The 14315-nt window shown below is 34.8% G+C and overlaps 1 protein-coding gene across 1 annotated transcript; it reads left to right on the top strand.

Annotated features, from left to right (window-relative positions):
• The first annotated feature begins 271 nt into the window (after window positions 1-271).
• On the top strand, window positions 272-916 carry LOC133518238 (uncharacterized). The gene has a single exon (XM_061851870.1). It carries the CDS (start codon window positions 272-274, stop codon window positions 914-916), a length of 645 nt encoding a protein of 214 aa, XP_061707854.1.
• The last annotated feature ends 13399 nt before the right edge of the window (window positions 917-14315 follow it).

The following is a 14315-nucleotide window of genomic DNA, read 5'->3' as shown; positions in this document are numbered from 1 at the left end:
CGTCGATGTTCAAGGTTCTAATAAAAGAAAATCAAAACGGTAACAATTTTTTTTAATCAAACTCGGGTTCAGTATGCCAGTTGCGTATTAAGAACAATACTCTGAAGAATGTAGTAACCAAAAAAATGTGTGTAATCTAAAATTGTTAGTTTTTACTTGGTTTTGTTTTACAAAGAAACATCATACAAAAGGTGGGTTAAAAACATTATCTACCTTCGAAAAATATTTATAAATTCTAAGCTGATGAATTACAATTAAATATGCTGATGATATGGTGTTGCTGGGGCCGTCGGTGAGGTCAATCAGAGATCTCGTCGCGATTTGTGAAGCCTATGCGACGGAACACGGGCTCAAATATAACTCGGACAAGAGTGAACTGCTTGTTTTTAAGAGCGGGAAAGTGAAGCCAATGAATGTTCCGCCCATTAAGCTGAACGGCAGCGCACTTCAGGTGGTGACCCAATTTAAGTATTTAGGTCATGTAGTCACCGAAGACCTGAAAGATGACAGTGATCTTGAAAGGGAGCGTAGAGCGCTGGCAGTCAGGGGTAACATGATTGCTCGCAGATTTGCTCGATGCTCTAAACTGGTTAAAGTGGCACTTTTCAAGGCATATTGCCAATCTTTTTACGCGAGCAGTCTGTGGGTGACATACACTCGTAAGGCTGCCAGTGTTCTGCGCGTCCAATATAACAACATTTTCAGGATGCTGATGCAGCTGCCCCGATTCTGTAGCGCGTCAAGTATGTTCGCGGAGGCGCACACAGATGGGTTCCACGTAATTATCCGCAAGAAAGTGGCCTCCCTACTCAGTCGCGTTCGAAGCAGCAGCAACAGCATCCTGGGCCTGTTTGCTTATAGGTTTGACTGCCCCATTTATGATAAATGGAGGCAAATAATGCTCGGCCTTGTGTAAAAATTATGTATTATATTTTGAATTATTAATTTGATTATTTTAATTATTTGGTTATTGTGGAATATTATAATTATTATTGTTGTTATGTATTATCTATTCTAATTTATAATTATTAACAATTTCATTGTAATTACTTTTTGTATACGAGTAGGTGCTAACATAATTTAAGGAATTGTAACTAACATTTTTCTTTATGGGCCCCGGCCTGAAATAAACGGATATTTAATTTAATTTAATTTAATTTATTACATAACATTTAATTTGAAATACTCATAATAAGCAACCTTAAGTTAATCTATCATAAAAATATGACATAAAACTACCACAAAAATGCATATTTGGTAAGTACATTAAAATAACATAAAATCAGGATTTCGAGAGCGGTTGTCCAAGGGACAAAAAACCGTAACCATGGCAACGAGTGACACTAAAAAGTTGATCCACTCATAAACAAACAAATAATTAAGACTTATATCGTTTTAGCAGTTTGTTCGAAGAAAATAGCTCGAAAAGTCGGATCTGAGCGAGACTTTTAAAGGTAATTCTCCTCACCCCTGTAACTACCCTTCATTTCTGTGGCCTTGGTACATTTGTACAGAATGCGGAAGGCTTTTGCCACATGTTTCGTAGCAGGGGCTACGCCACAAGGTAGCCCCTACGGGACTTATACGCACTAACTGCACGTGGACGTGGGCCATTTAATTTAAGGTGCAGTAGACTTAGACGTGTTTTTAGATAACAATACGATTGTCGATAACTTAATTTGCAATCTGGAGGGCTAAGATGGTCGGCTCTTTATCATTTGTCACCATAGCTGTCACATTCTAACAAGTATGTAAGCGCGAAAGTGACGGGCACAGTGACAAGTGATAAAAATGGAACCATAATACCGCCCCTGGAGGCCTTCTTCTAGGGACTTCAGTGATTTGAATCCTAGGACTTTCGTTTGATAGAATAAACGCACGAACATACGTGTAACAAAACAATTACAGAATATGGTTTCAGGAAGGCTAAGATGGTCGGCTCTTTATCATTTGTCACCATTCCTTTCACGTTCTAACAAGTATGAAAGCGCGCAAGTGACGGACATAGTGACAAGTTATAAAAATGGAACCATGCTGCCACTGCAGATTAGGTTATATTGAATCTGTTTCTTGTATTATAAAATTTATAAATAGCTTCTTTACGAAAATACAATGCTATGTAATCATATTATAGTGCTTCCAGCTTAAGCTAATAGGTATAACATTTTGATTGAGCTAATATATGACGTGACATGGTTAAAAATTTTGCCTACTTATTCGGCCATTCGCAAAAAAACGTCTTCTGTCACATCTGAAACACTTTCATAGCTCATTTCCTGCATAAGAAAAACCATTGTGTTTAAATCAAAGCTTCTTTTGCTGCCCTCCAAAGCTCCTCCCGTTATATGCGACCCTGGTACATTTGACCGGGATGCGGAAGACTTTTGCCACGAGTTCCGTAGCAGGCGCTACGTTGCCACGTGCGAACCGCTACGAGGCTATGCCAGGGGTAGCGAACTGCAGCTCTGCCGCTGCGGAGGTAGGAGTCGCTAGCGGGTCTTTTAAGCTTCTCGCATTGAATGATGGTCCTTGTGACAGTTTCTTCAAGTTTGTTCTGGTTGAGCTTAATTTCAAAATAATTTAAAAAATATGTTTTATTGTATTTTTTTACCTTATACCTAGTTTAAATATTACACTTCTAAATAAATTAATGTGCTTAACTCATTCAGCACTAATCACGAAACGTTGTTGATTTGCCTCTACAAAAAATTTTCGCTACATATTGGGAAATTAATGTTGCGCTACGATCGCCAAAAACATCTGCTAATAAAGTGACAGCTACTTCATATAAACATGAACTGCCATAGGGACTATAATTAGACGCGATAAGCATAGCCGTGCACCCTTATGGCTCCTTTCTTAAGATTCTATGCAAAGCATCTAATGTGGCCCTCTAAAGCTCCTCCCGTTATATGCGACCCTGGTACATTTGACCGGGATGCGGAAGACTTTTGCCACGAGTTCCGTAGCAGGTGAAAGTGGTGAAACGCTACGAGGCTACGCCTGGGATCGGCAAACCATAGCTATGCTCTGGATTTTTTTAAAGTGCAGTAACGGTTTTTGTTAAGGTGCTCGCATTGGACAGTTTTTTTTTTCAATATTGATGGTCATGAAAAAACAATTAATGACTTTAAAATACATGTCGATATTTTTTATCTTTTACTGCGTTTGTGGTCAGCGCGAGACTGAGGAACAAATATATTCATATTTAATTTTGACAAAATTACAATGTGCATAAAAACTCATCATTAGTACAAAGGTGAACTTATCCCTTTCAGTTAACCACTGAACAATTAAGGGAGAATTTTTGCCAGAATACATTTTAAACTGCATCAACGTGCTAGAATAATATTGAAACCGCATCAGCGATTAAAAAAAAAAAACTTACATTGGTGCTTTAGCACATTCACTACCAGCGACCCGCTAGGCGGGTTTTCTGTTCGTAAGCGTGTTCCCGTGTTATGGGCTACGAACGTAGCGCGTAGCTCATGTTGGCAGTGAATGCCTTAACTACAGGCCAGCAGACAAATTTCTAGCCGATTCTGGTGCCCTGGTACATATCGGCGGGACGCGGAAGTATTTTGCCACGAGTTCCGCGACAGGCACTGAGTTTTTAAAAAACGAGGCTGACTTTATAACTTTTAAAATTCAATTCAATTCAATTGTTTCTCAAGATAGAGACTTCAAAGAGGCCTAGCAACAAGTGCTTTTGAATATCGGGCTATTAATATTTAAATTTCATTTTTACGCTTAAACAACATAATTATTGTTAATTTGCGATGACACAAAACAATTTATTAAAAAATATAACTTCTGTAAAATTTCTTAATAAGTGTTATTTTTTAAATTTTAAAGTGTGGCTTATGTACAATAATATACATATGGTGATAAACTATCAACTATAGTTTCATAGTACTATTATACTAACGTAAAATTGTTATAAATAGCTAGGTAGAAATATCAGCCTGAAGTGCCCCGTACAACCTGTTCTTACTTATGCAACCCTGGTAGGTTTCCCCGTAGCGCGAAAGCCTTCTGACTCAGCGGGTGGCATCGTTTAGAAAGTTTTGTTACACCCCGTATAGTCCAAATAATTTCAATACTTTGCGTTAGATGGCGCTGATATACAAAAATATTTTCAAATTTTATCAAAATCTAGGTGGATTTTAGAAATGGGGTACTGAGGGCAGCTACACATCCCGTGCTGAAATTAACGATTCCTGGCATTTACAGATTCTGGAAAAAAATACTGTTAGCGACAAAATCTTCAACTTTGACAAAGAAAAATTTAAGGCAAACGATCCCACTTCTATCCAGGACCAAAAGTTTCTTGGCACTAGAAACGCTATAAATGTATAAAAATGGTTTACGTACATTTGGTATGAAAAAAAAAAATCATGCCAATCAGTGCTTTTAATCACAATCAACTTATTTGAGGGTGATTTTAAATAATTTATTGTAGGTACAGGTAATGGAATATATTTGGACAAAATTATCCCATTTGTGACTTTTCTAGTGCCCTAAACTAAGTTGGTCTCTAAGATGCTTTTGATATCAGAATTTATGTAGGCTACAAAGTTAAAGGTCTTTTTAATTTTGACGTGCTACGGTTCTCAGTGCCTCATCAAAAGAATCCAACATTTATAACAAATATTTCGTGCGCGAGTTCCCATGTAAAAATGCGCATATTTAGAAGCGATTTTCATAGTTTTTATGCATAAAAAAAAACTAAATATTAAAGTACGTTTTAGACCTATGTTCGTGATTGTCCCTTTAGAACATCCTCAAAATTACTAATGAAATTTTTGATAAACGTATTTTTATCTAAAAAGCAGTACGATTTTTCAAATACTCCGTTCTCTGAAACTACGAAACCTTAACATTAATATTTCGTTTCAGCATTTCGGTATATGAATTTCCATTTTATTTCTATCTGAAATTAAGACCCATTTAAAATTATTTGGGAATTGTAAACATTAAATAGCTTTCAATGAAATACACATATAAATCTACCAATTTAGTCTTACTGTTTTGAAATATATCTTAATTTTATTTTCAGTTAATTTTTTTATTCACCCTCAACGTATAAACCATTTGTACTAAATGGAAGAAAACTTCTCTAACGGCTGCCGCTCTGGTGCTAGTCAGCTAAACGCGGAAGCCTGCTCGCTACGCGTTGCCACACCGTCACCTGAGGGCTTGCCCTTTTAATGACGAATCCTCACCGGCTACGCCTTAAAAAGATATAAGGTATTTTCGTCCTTATCGGGTCTTTGAATTAAGTACAGTAAAGGGTGGAAAAAATCAAAATGACATTTTACTTATTCCATATCATCGCAGGGAATAAAATAATAGTTTTGTATTTTTAACTTTTATAATTCTTGAAACATCATGATCGAATAATAAGTGTATCGTTAACGAATTTTGATACTATTTGACAACATATGAAATTGTTTAAGAATACAACCGGAACATAGATAGTAAAATAGATGAACTATAAATAAATAAATAAATTTTCACGGTATGGTGGCACTAGATGCTCAACGAAAGCCTGTTTCTATGTACGATCCTCCCGTTTCTGTTGCCTTAGTACACTTGCCTGAAACGCGGAAGCCTGACGCTGAAAATCGGCTGGCTATTACTGAAAACCACCTGAAAACAGGCTGGATATTTCTTAGAAGTGCTAAACTTTAGAACTCTTCTCCTAATTTTTGTAGTTCCGTGCCAAATTCATACAGTCACGTCTGAAAATATCGATACGGAAAATGTGCCAAAAATTTCCAAATGGCACTTACACATTTGGCCATTTATACATATTTTTGGCACTATATTTTTGTATCGATATTTTCACACGTGACCGTACAAAGTTAGCTCCAATATTCAAATAACGATGAAGTTTTCTAGCCGCCCAGAGGCCTAAAAGAGGTCTTCCATTCCATTCTATTATGAATCTTTATTTTGACTAATCAAAGATGCATTAAATGTGTCTTGGCATTTTTTGACGTGTGAGCGGCAAGAAGATATAAAAAATGTGGCCTTTCATGCCTAAAGGGTTCATGTACATAAGGACCTTTGTCTGATTATATAATTTTCTTCCACATAGAAACATTTCCGATTTTGCTACATTTTAGCGTATTCAATGTGATTGAATCATTATTCATTAGTATATATGGAATTTTATTTTTATTTGAACACCTCGATCGTTTTGCCTCTACGAAGCATTTACTCAACATACCGGGAAACGTATGTTATCGGCTATGACGTAGCGCTACGACCGAATCTCAAGGGTTAATCTGTTAAACAATGACTTATCGTTACTCTTAAATATTTGTTACTTGGCACAGTGACAACTAATATGAAAGCCGCTAGCAATCTCAAATTATTGTAACCGGATCAATGTATGAAGTAGCACAGAATGCAAATTCCGTTACGGTAAACAGCAAGACTTATTTTCTATTCAATACTAAACACGTTGAACACTTGTGTAATGTAGTAGTGTCTGAACAAGTGTATACGAGTATGTCGGAGTGCTTGTGCACCTTTGTAGGTGTTAGTGCCTGTTAAATCTCAAGAAACTCTTTACGTTTCTGTCACCCTGGTACCGTCTGGTAAAACGCGGAAGCCTGCTGGTTTGAGTGGGTGCTGGATCGCGTAGGCGGTAGGGGCACTTGGATCATATACAGGTTTTGAAACAAGTTTTCACTCCTGAGGACAATGGTATAGGTGAGTAAACCTCCTCACCAGTAGCCAGTAGTAGTAAGTACGAGTGGTGGGGGTAAATAAAGCGATCGCAGCGCATAAGGTGGTAAAAATAGGCACTAACGGAAGGTTGTCTTCAACACTTCATACAAGTTGAAATGGAACTTTAATTTACGATTACTCCTGAGATACTCATTTAAATTGTTTGGTGTAAGGGACTATTTTAATTTGTGTGAAATGCTTAATATAACTATGGTATTTAATTTAATAATTATTAATAGTGTATCCTTGTAAATAGCTTTGCAAATAACACATATTATGAAATCTTTTGTAGAAGATGAGAATGGGTACCTATAGTAAGTTATCCTTAAAGATGATAAATCATTAGATACACTATGATACACTATTAGATACCGCATTGCCGACTTTTTTGTACACCAATCAAAGAGGGCCAATTCTACCATGCATTGTGTTGTTATATCTCAAACGGATTACGCAGCATTTTAGATTAAAGTTCGTAGCCAGCATGATTTTTTTCTGACTTCATTAGCAAATATCGTCATATCTCAACCAATTTAGACAAAACCTTAACAAATTACACGCGTCCCCAAGAATCATTCTATTCACAGATGAAAACCGCATAAAAATTCATTCAGTAGTTTTCACTTAAATTATTACGATTTATTTAACTAAATATTTCTTGCATAACCCTTTACGAGGCCGCAAAGAACCAGCGTATCTTAATACGTACTTTATATACTGTTGCAACCGTATTGAACGCCTGTAAAAAAGTATTTACGAAAGTCGGAGATGTTCCTTTAAACCAGAAATAAAAATGTGGGCTACGGTGATCCCATCGCCTGTATAAGTAATGTCTTGATCAGGCGAAGGGATATATCCCTTTCACATCTTATATCGGTTATCATAGTCAAATTTTAACACCAAATCTCCTACGAAACATTAATATCAATCCTTGAAAGCATTATTTTATGATCTTTATTCAAGGCACGCTTCTAAATCCAATAATGTATTTGACAGCTGCTTAATAATAAAGTGTTCAGGGTGTATCAAAGATACTAGTCGGTACCTAATTCATTTAAGGGCATTTTCGATACGTATTTATTAACACAATCTCACACCTAGACAGGCAATGGGATAAATACTTACCTTATAATTTTTTGGTTTAAGCAACACAATTATTCAATTTTATGATACTATCTACAAGAAGAAATTCTTTAGAGAAAGTCTTTAAAAGGAAATTTTATAGCTAGGTACATGAATTCACTCTAGGTTGAACATAAAAACAGTTTTATTACTTACGTGATTTTTTATGACATAGTTTACTGAAATTAGAGTTCAAGTACTTAAATTTAAACGGCTGCCAAAGATATATTACGCGATTTAGAAGCGTGCTGTGAATGAATATCATAAAATAATATTTTCAGGGATTGACATAATATTTTGTAGGAGATTTGGAGTTAAAAACCTGACTACGGTAACCCATATGTGGGAGAAATATATCCCTTCGCCTGGTAAAGGGTTAATAGTTGTGACAAAATACGGCCCTATAGTTACCTCCGCTGTGTAGCGCTGTCGTCGTTCACGGTCCCAATAGGGAAGAAAATTATTTATTATTAAGCATTACTTATAACCTATATTATATGTGTTTTTCGTGTTCTGTACATAAGCCCATAACGTTTCGAATGTCTACATTATATCTCCTGTACCAAATAACTGTAGTCAATTTGAAACTGACATTTTTATGAACGTGATTCTGTACCCCTAGTGTAACTAAATTCGATTTACAAACGTGACGTACGCGTTTGCGTTTAGTCTCATTTTGTATTGGATTTCGAAAGAGCGCGCCAAGCGGGACGTTTTGGAACCTCAAAATCCTATACAAAATGAGACTTAACGCAAACGCGTTCGTCACGTTATGATGTCGATCAAAGTTACACTAGGGGCACTGTTTCCATTTTATATTTGTATTGCCAACGTTGTTGTCATATCAAAATTCTTACGCGTACGTTTTTAAACAAAACAATGTCGTTACCTCAAACAGCTCAAATTATATTTCCAAGTAAATAAATTGATTGTTTTCGTTTGGCGTTCAATGACCTGAGTTTGTATTTATTAATTAAACAAGTTATTTTGCGACAAATTAATTAAATTAATTACGGACTGCTGTTATTCCCACAGACGGGACTTAAAACCAGGCATTAATTCAGTCTGGTTGATCTGTAAACAAAACTCCGCTGTATATCTTTTAAAATACAGTTTATTTTTCTACGGCTAACTTAAACAGTGTTATGTATCGTTGTCGACACTGTTTATTGACGTTTTGTAAACCTTATTGCAAACATATAAGGGCTAAAAAGGTCAGCAACGAACGTTGCTGTTGGTAATGTAAAAATATTTTTTCCGCCAGTTGTCTCTGGAGAGCTCTCATGGGGCTTATGCATGTATTTTTTTACTTTTTTGACTTCGAGTAAGTGGACATGTGAAGTGACATGTATATTTTGTTGGTGAATAAAAAACGTATGCATATAATGTTATACACATTTGACTATACAATGGGAATTGTAGAAACATTGATTTGTTAAATTATGCTAATAATATTTACATTGGTATTTTGTCTGGAATCACTAGGCTTTTGAATTAAGACTAAATATTTGTATATACTTCAGCACTTTAATCCGTCAATAGCATTACCTACTTAAAGCCTATTGTGACGGGATCAGGGTGACCCGGGACGCAGGCTCTTATTTGAATTTTCATTTAATATAATATATTGTTAAATTTTAAGATGCTATTTAATTTAATTTTATTTTATTTTTATGTAATGTAATTGTATGATGTGTAAATGTATAATGTATATGGAAATAATTTTCTGGATTAAATTAATTTCATTCATTCATTCAAAGCAGTATTCAAATAATAAACTTTAGCAAATAACCGACAGTGTTTTAATATCCGTAATATAATAATTAACAGTATTATATCATATATTTTATTTAAAAAAATGTTATGCTAACTTGGGTAAAGTATTTGATGCAGTCACACAACTTTCTTAAAATTCTCGAATTAAAAAAACTGTATTATATACCTAATTGTTGTATAAAATACATATTTGAAAAATATGCCTTTCGTGTTTTTACCTTTCAAAATTAGCTTTACCTTTACTGAGAATGAATAAAAACACATTTTCTGCCCTCCGGGCGGAAAGCGTCAAGTTTGCTCCCGCTGCGCTAAACGAAGTTGCCGCTTTCCGCCTCCGTCGAGCAGAAAAATAATATGCGCACCACGGGAGGAAACGTAGGACATTCCATCCCGCGTGTTTAACAATTGTACACGCGGCACGCAATTTCCTACTTTTCCTCCCTTGGGACACAAATAACTATTTCTTGCATGCCTATCCTACCAATACGGGTAAAAAGACGAATGAATATTTCACCAATTTACGGTAAAAATTTCAACATAAATCTTCTCGAGAACTCACTATCACGCAACGTGTTTATCCTGGTTCTCACGGATTAGCGAGTATGAGAACGTCATCTTAGCACTAGTATAAGGTGAAATTACTCGTAAAATCCGTAAGAAAAATAAGAAATCAAAAAGTGTTTTATTACTGGCTTATCTTAGCATTCTAAATGCCTACGATCCTACGATCGTCACGTGTTTTGGATGGAGCCCTGTAGACAGGGCTACATTTTGTTGTCAATTTTATTGTACGTTGGAAACAGCAATCCGATTTAAGGCGCGGTGTATAGTAAAATGCGCTATTTTTAAATCGATATTTACAGGCTTGTACAAGAATTTCATCGATTATTTTCTAGTATGTATAACTTCAGTCTTTGAACTAGCCGTATGCTTGTCAGAAACACGATGGCTCATCTTTTTCTCGATAGATTTTTGCTTTGAAAATATGCTTAAAACTGTATTTATTTCGATATTTTAGAAGTACTATGATGAATATCAATATGAAATTTACTTAATTCAATAGCTTTTAAGTAACTCTAACATTTTGCTTGTCAGTTTATCGATGCGTTAAATTTTTCATTCATAATTATGAATTCAACATTTTGTCTACTAAATGTTACCCTGCGCGGCAATACCGTCAGTACGCCAGTACGCCCGTGACCACTGTCAGCGTCGGACCTGTGCTAGTTTAGCGGACGTTACATAAAATGGATAATCACACTATAAATACACAAATATGTTATACACACAATGTTTTCATCACTCTTACGAAGAAAAAACTAATTTTTAAGCTAATTGATTCTTAAATACGGTGACATTTCAGACATCCATCCGTCATATTATCTTTTTTGACAAGTTTTACACACGCACCTGTCCGGCATACAGCCACGATTAACCAAATGATGAAATGGTGCCTTGCACCCGAGTTAAACACTCTACTTTTCATTTTTAATACGAGGAAGGTAAAATACATGTACATTTTAAAAAACACTGCTAAGTATAAAATTCAGTAGTACTTATTTCGTGAGGGGTACCTACTTTTAACTATCAATTTAGGTAAAATAATATTTTAAATGGCTATTACAGTAATAATCAAATTGAATACCTATTTTTAAACGTAAACAAATAAAATTAATCCGCTTGTTTAATTTATATAAGTCATTATATTGGAACAGCTTCATTTTTAACACATACAGGATGCAGGAGATATACTGGATTTAAATATGTGGGATTTAAATAGTGCTTAGTGAAAGGTACCATTTCACGTTTTTGTGGAAGTGCTCAAATGGCTGTAATAGTTTATGTTATAAGTGTTGAATTTGTTTGGTATTTCTGGTTTATTAACTTTCATATGGTATACACTTAAGACTTTATTTACAACATTTATCAACTATTTTATTTTGTAAGGTGAGCAGGAGTGATATTTACCCTTCAAATTCCATTCAAAATTTTGCAAGTACTCGGTTTGGAAGTTCGTATATATTTGTACCTCTCGCCAATATTTTTATTTCACTGGTTAATTATTCTGTAAATTCAAGAATGTCACTAAATTCCATTTTTGATAATGTTAAACATAAAGTCCTTTGTAAAAGTTTGGTATAATACTTTTATACCATGCTATTTCTGTTTTGTATGAAATGAAAACTGGTGACATTTTATTTCTTTTTTCAAGTATAAATTTCGATGACACTCTGCCGTCAATTTCAGGTCTTAGCCAATTTTACCTTCTTCTTTAAAACCTTGGACCTTGTTATGTGATATGCTTTTATTATTTTTCCTGCCAATACAAAATATAAGTGGAAAAATCGATCGAAAGTTTCGCAAAATATATTTTCTTCATTTTTGCATTAGGGTGCTTATGTGAAATATAAAAAAATAAATATATAAAAATAAATAAAATATTTATATATTAAAATAGTTTATTTTGAAATGAATCATTAGTCAAACTTTAAATAATAAATAATAATAGCAGTTTTCTCGACTTTTGCATTTAAAATTTATAATCGTCTTTATTGTCGTCAATTCAAAAAATAATATAGAAATAGTCGTTACAGTTAGAGTCATGGTTCTTTTTTGAGAAGATAGCATAATTTATCTACTTTTTGGAGCTACATATGCTTGTGTATACCTTATGCTTATGTTTTCAGTTATCTCAATACCAGCAAAAACATGCTACCTTTTTACGTTCACTTCCACAAATTACTTAGCTTTGCTAGTATTCTTCCTTTTTTCACTACTTGCCCGAAATTCTATTGCATTTTTAAGGTCAACTAAGTTTTGAATAGGTATCTATATATGATTTAAAGCAGACAGTTGTAACTTTTGTCTGAATTAGTAAGTAATATTATTTCCACACAACGATTTGGTATCATTTTACTAGGTTCTCAATTTGCCGCGGTATACTCTAGTATTATATATAATTATCAAATTTTTAATTTCATTAAGTTTAAATCATAATCAATATAAATTTCCGGAAAAGATCCCAGAACTAACAAACCAGAATACGGATGGCGTCAGAATAAGGACGTAGGCTTGCTGCGAGCGCGGCGCACGGGGCGCCCGCCTGCCTGCTTTACCACTTCGTCTGCTTCACCCCCTCAAAAACCTAAAATCTGTCTATAAGAGCGCCTTAAGCTCTAAGCTGGGTCAATACAGTCCGTTTTAGATTTTCTGGATTTTAAACGAATTTAATGTGTTCGTGCAACACAGTTTGTTGGCACTCGAAATAAAATATTTTTTACTTACCAGTTAAATGTTGTTATCCAAAAGATACCGATGACGGTAGCCGAGATTATTTATCGGATAGAAAATAAAGAACCAGCCAAGAGCATGTCGAGCATTGCTTATTGTAGGGTACCGTAGTGACCCGCTTGTCACAATAGGCTGATTTGAACAGCCCCCGTTCAAATTAGGAATCCTGTGTATAACAAGCAAAAGAGAGTGCCTTAGCAGCACCTTTACTAAGAAGTGACGACTTTTTGCTTTTTGCGTTTTCCTCAAAAATGGCTCAACCTTGCTTTGGCTCAATGGCTCAATGTTCGCTATAGTTTTCATTGAATATATTTACTAAGCTTTACTTGCATGTTTTTTTTTTCATAATGTATGGACTGGATGGTTCAAAACTTGCGAAAATTTTCTCTTTATCAAAAAATGGTTTTTGAAGACGCCTACTCAAGCATGATTTATGTATCCATGCCAAACTGCAGCTTTCTAGCACTAACGGTCACCGAAATCGCGGTCGGACAGACAGACGGACATGGCAAAACTATAAGGATTCCTAGTTGACTACGTAGCTCTAAAAAGTGTAGGTATACATATTTTTTAAGTAAATAAAAACTTTGTCAATTAAAAATAGATTTTTATTACCGAAATAAAGTGTATCGGGACATACATTTATGACAATCTCTTTTATTTACAAAAATTTATCCATTAAAAAGTTTACGTTAAAGAAACTTTTCAGCGTTTTACAAAAATGCTTTTCAGTTTTTCACATTATCTTTTACGTTTAGCTGAATTATTAAGAAAAGTTTGAATGAGCCGAGTTGGGACATTATGTAAAATGTCGTCTCCACGATTGCATAAAGCTTTATTTAAAACACGCCGTTATTGTTAGTGTTTATGTTTTTTATTGTATGTTAGTTGTAAAGTCACCTGCAATAATATGTTATACAACGAAGGCCGCAAAAATATCTAACACGATCTTATTTGTAGACCACAACAGCGTGTCACATATTTTTGCGGGCTTCGAAGAGTAACATATTGTTGCAGGTGACTCTTCAGTATTCGTTGATATTTGTTGCCGCTGGCATAGGCGTAGGCTATGACTGATTACGCAAATATTGTAGGTTATTGTGAGGTCCATGTCCGACGGATGACATTGTCCGTATCACGTATCTAGTCTATAAGGACTTCCAGTTCGAGGCCCATCTTGATAGTTAGCCTTGTGATTAATTCCATTGTTTTTTGCTCATTAATATTGTTTAAAGTGTAATATTGATAGCTTATTATACAGTAAACTATTGTGAAAGATAAAGATAAAGATAAATATAAAAAATGTTTATTGCCCCAACTACCAAAGATACAAAATAAAAATAACATACAACGTGAGATAAAACAAAATACACTTAATTGCACAA

Source organism: Cydia pomonella, chromosome 5 (genome assembly GCF_033807575.1).
Source record: "Cydia pomonella isolate Wapato2018A chromosome 5, ilCydPomo1, whole genome shotgun sequence".
NCBI classification, from domain to species: domain Eukaryota; kingdom Metazoa; phylum Arthropoda; class Insecta; order Lepidoptera; family Tortricidae; genus Cydia; species Cydia pomonella.
The sequence above is the reverse complement of the archived record's forward strand: the minus strand, read 5'-3'. Positions and strand labels throughout refer to the sequence as shown.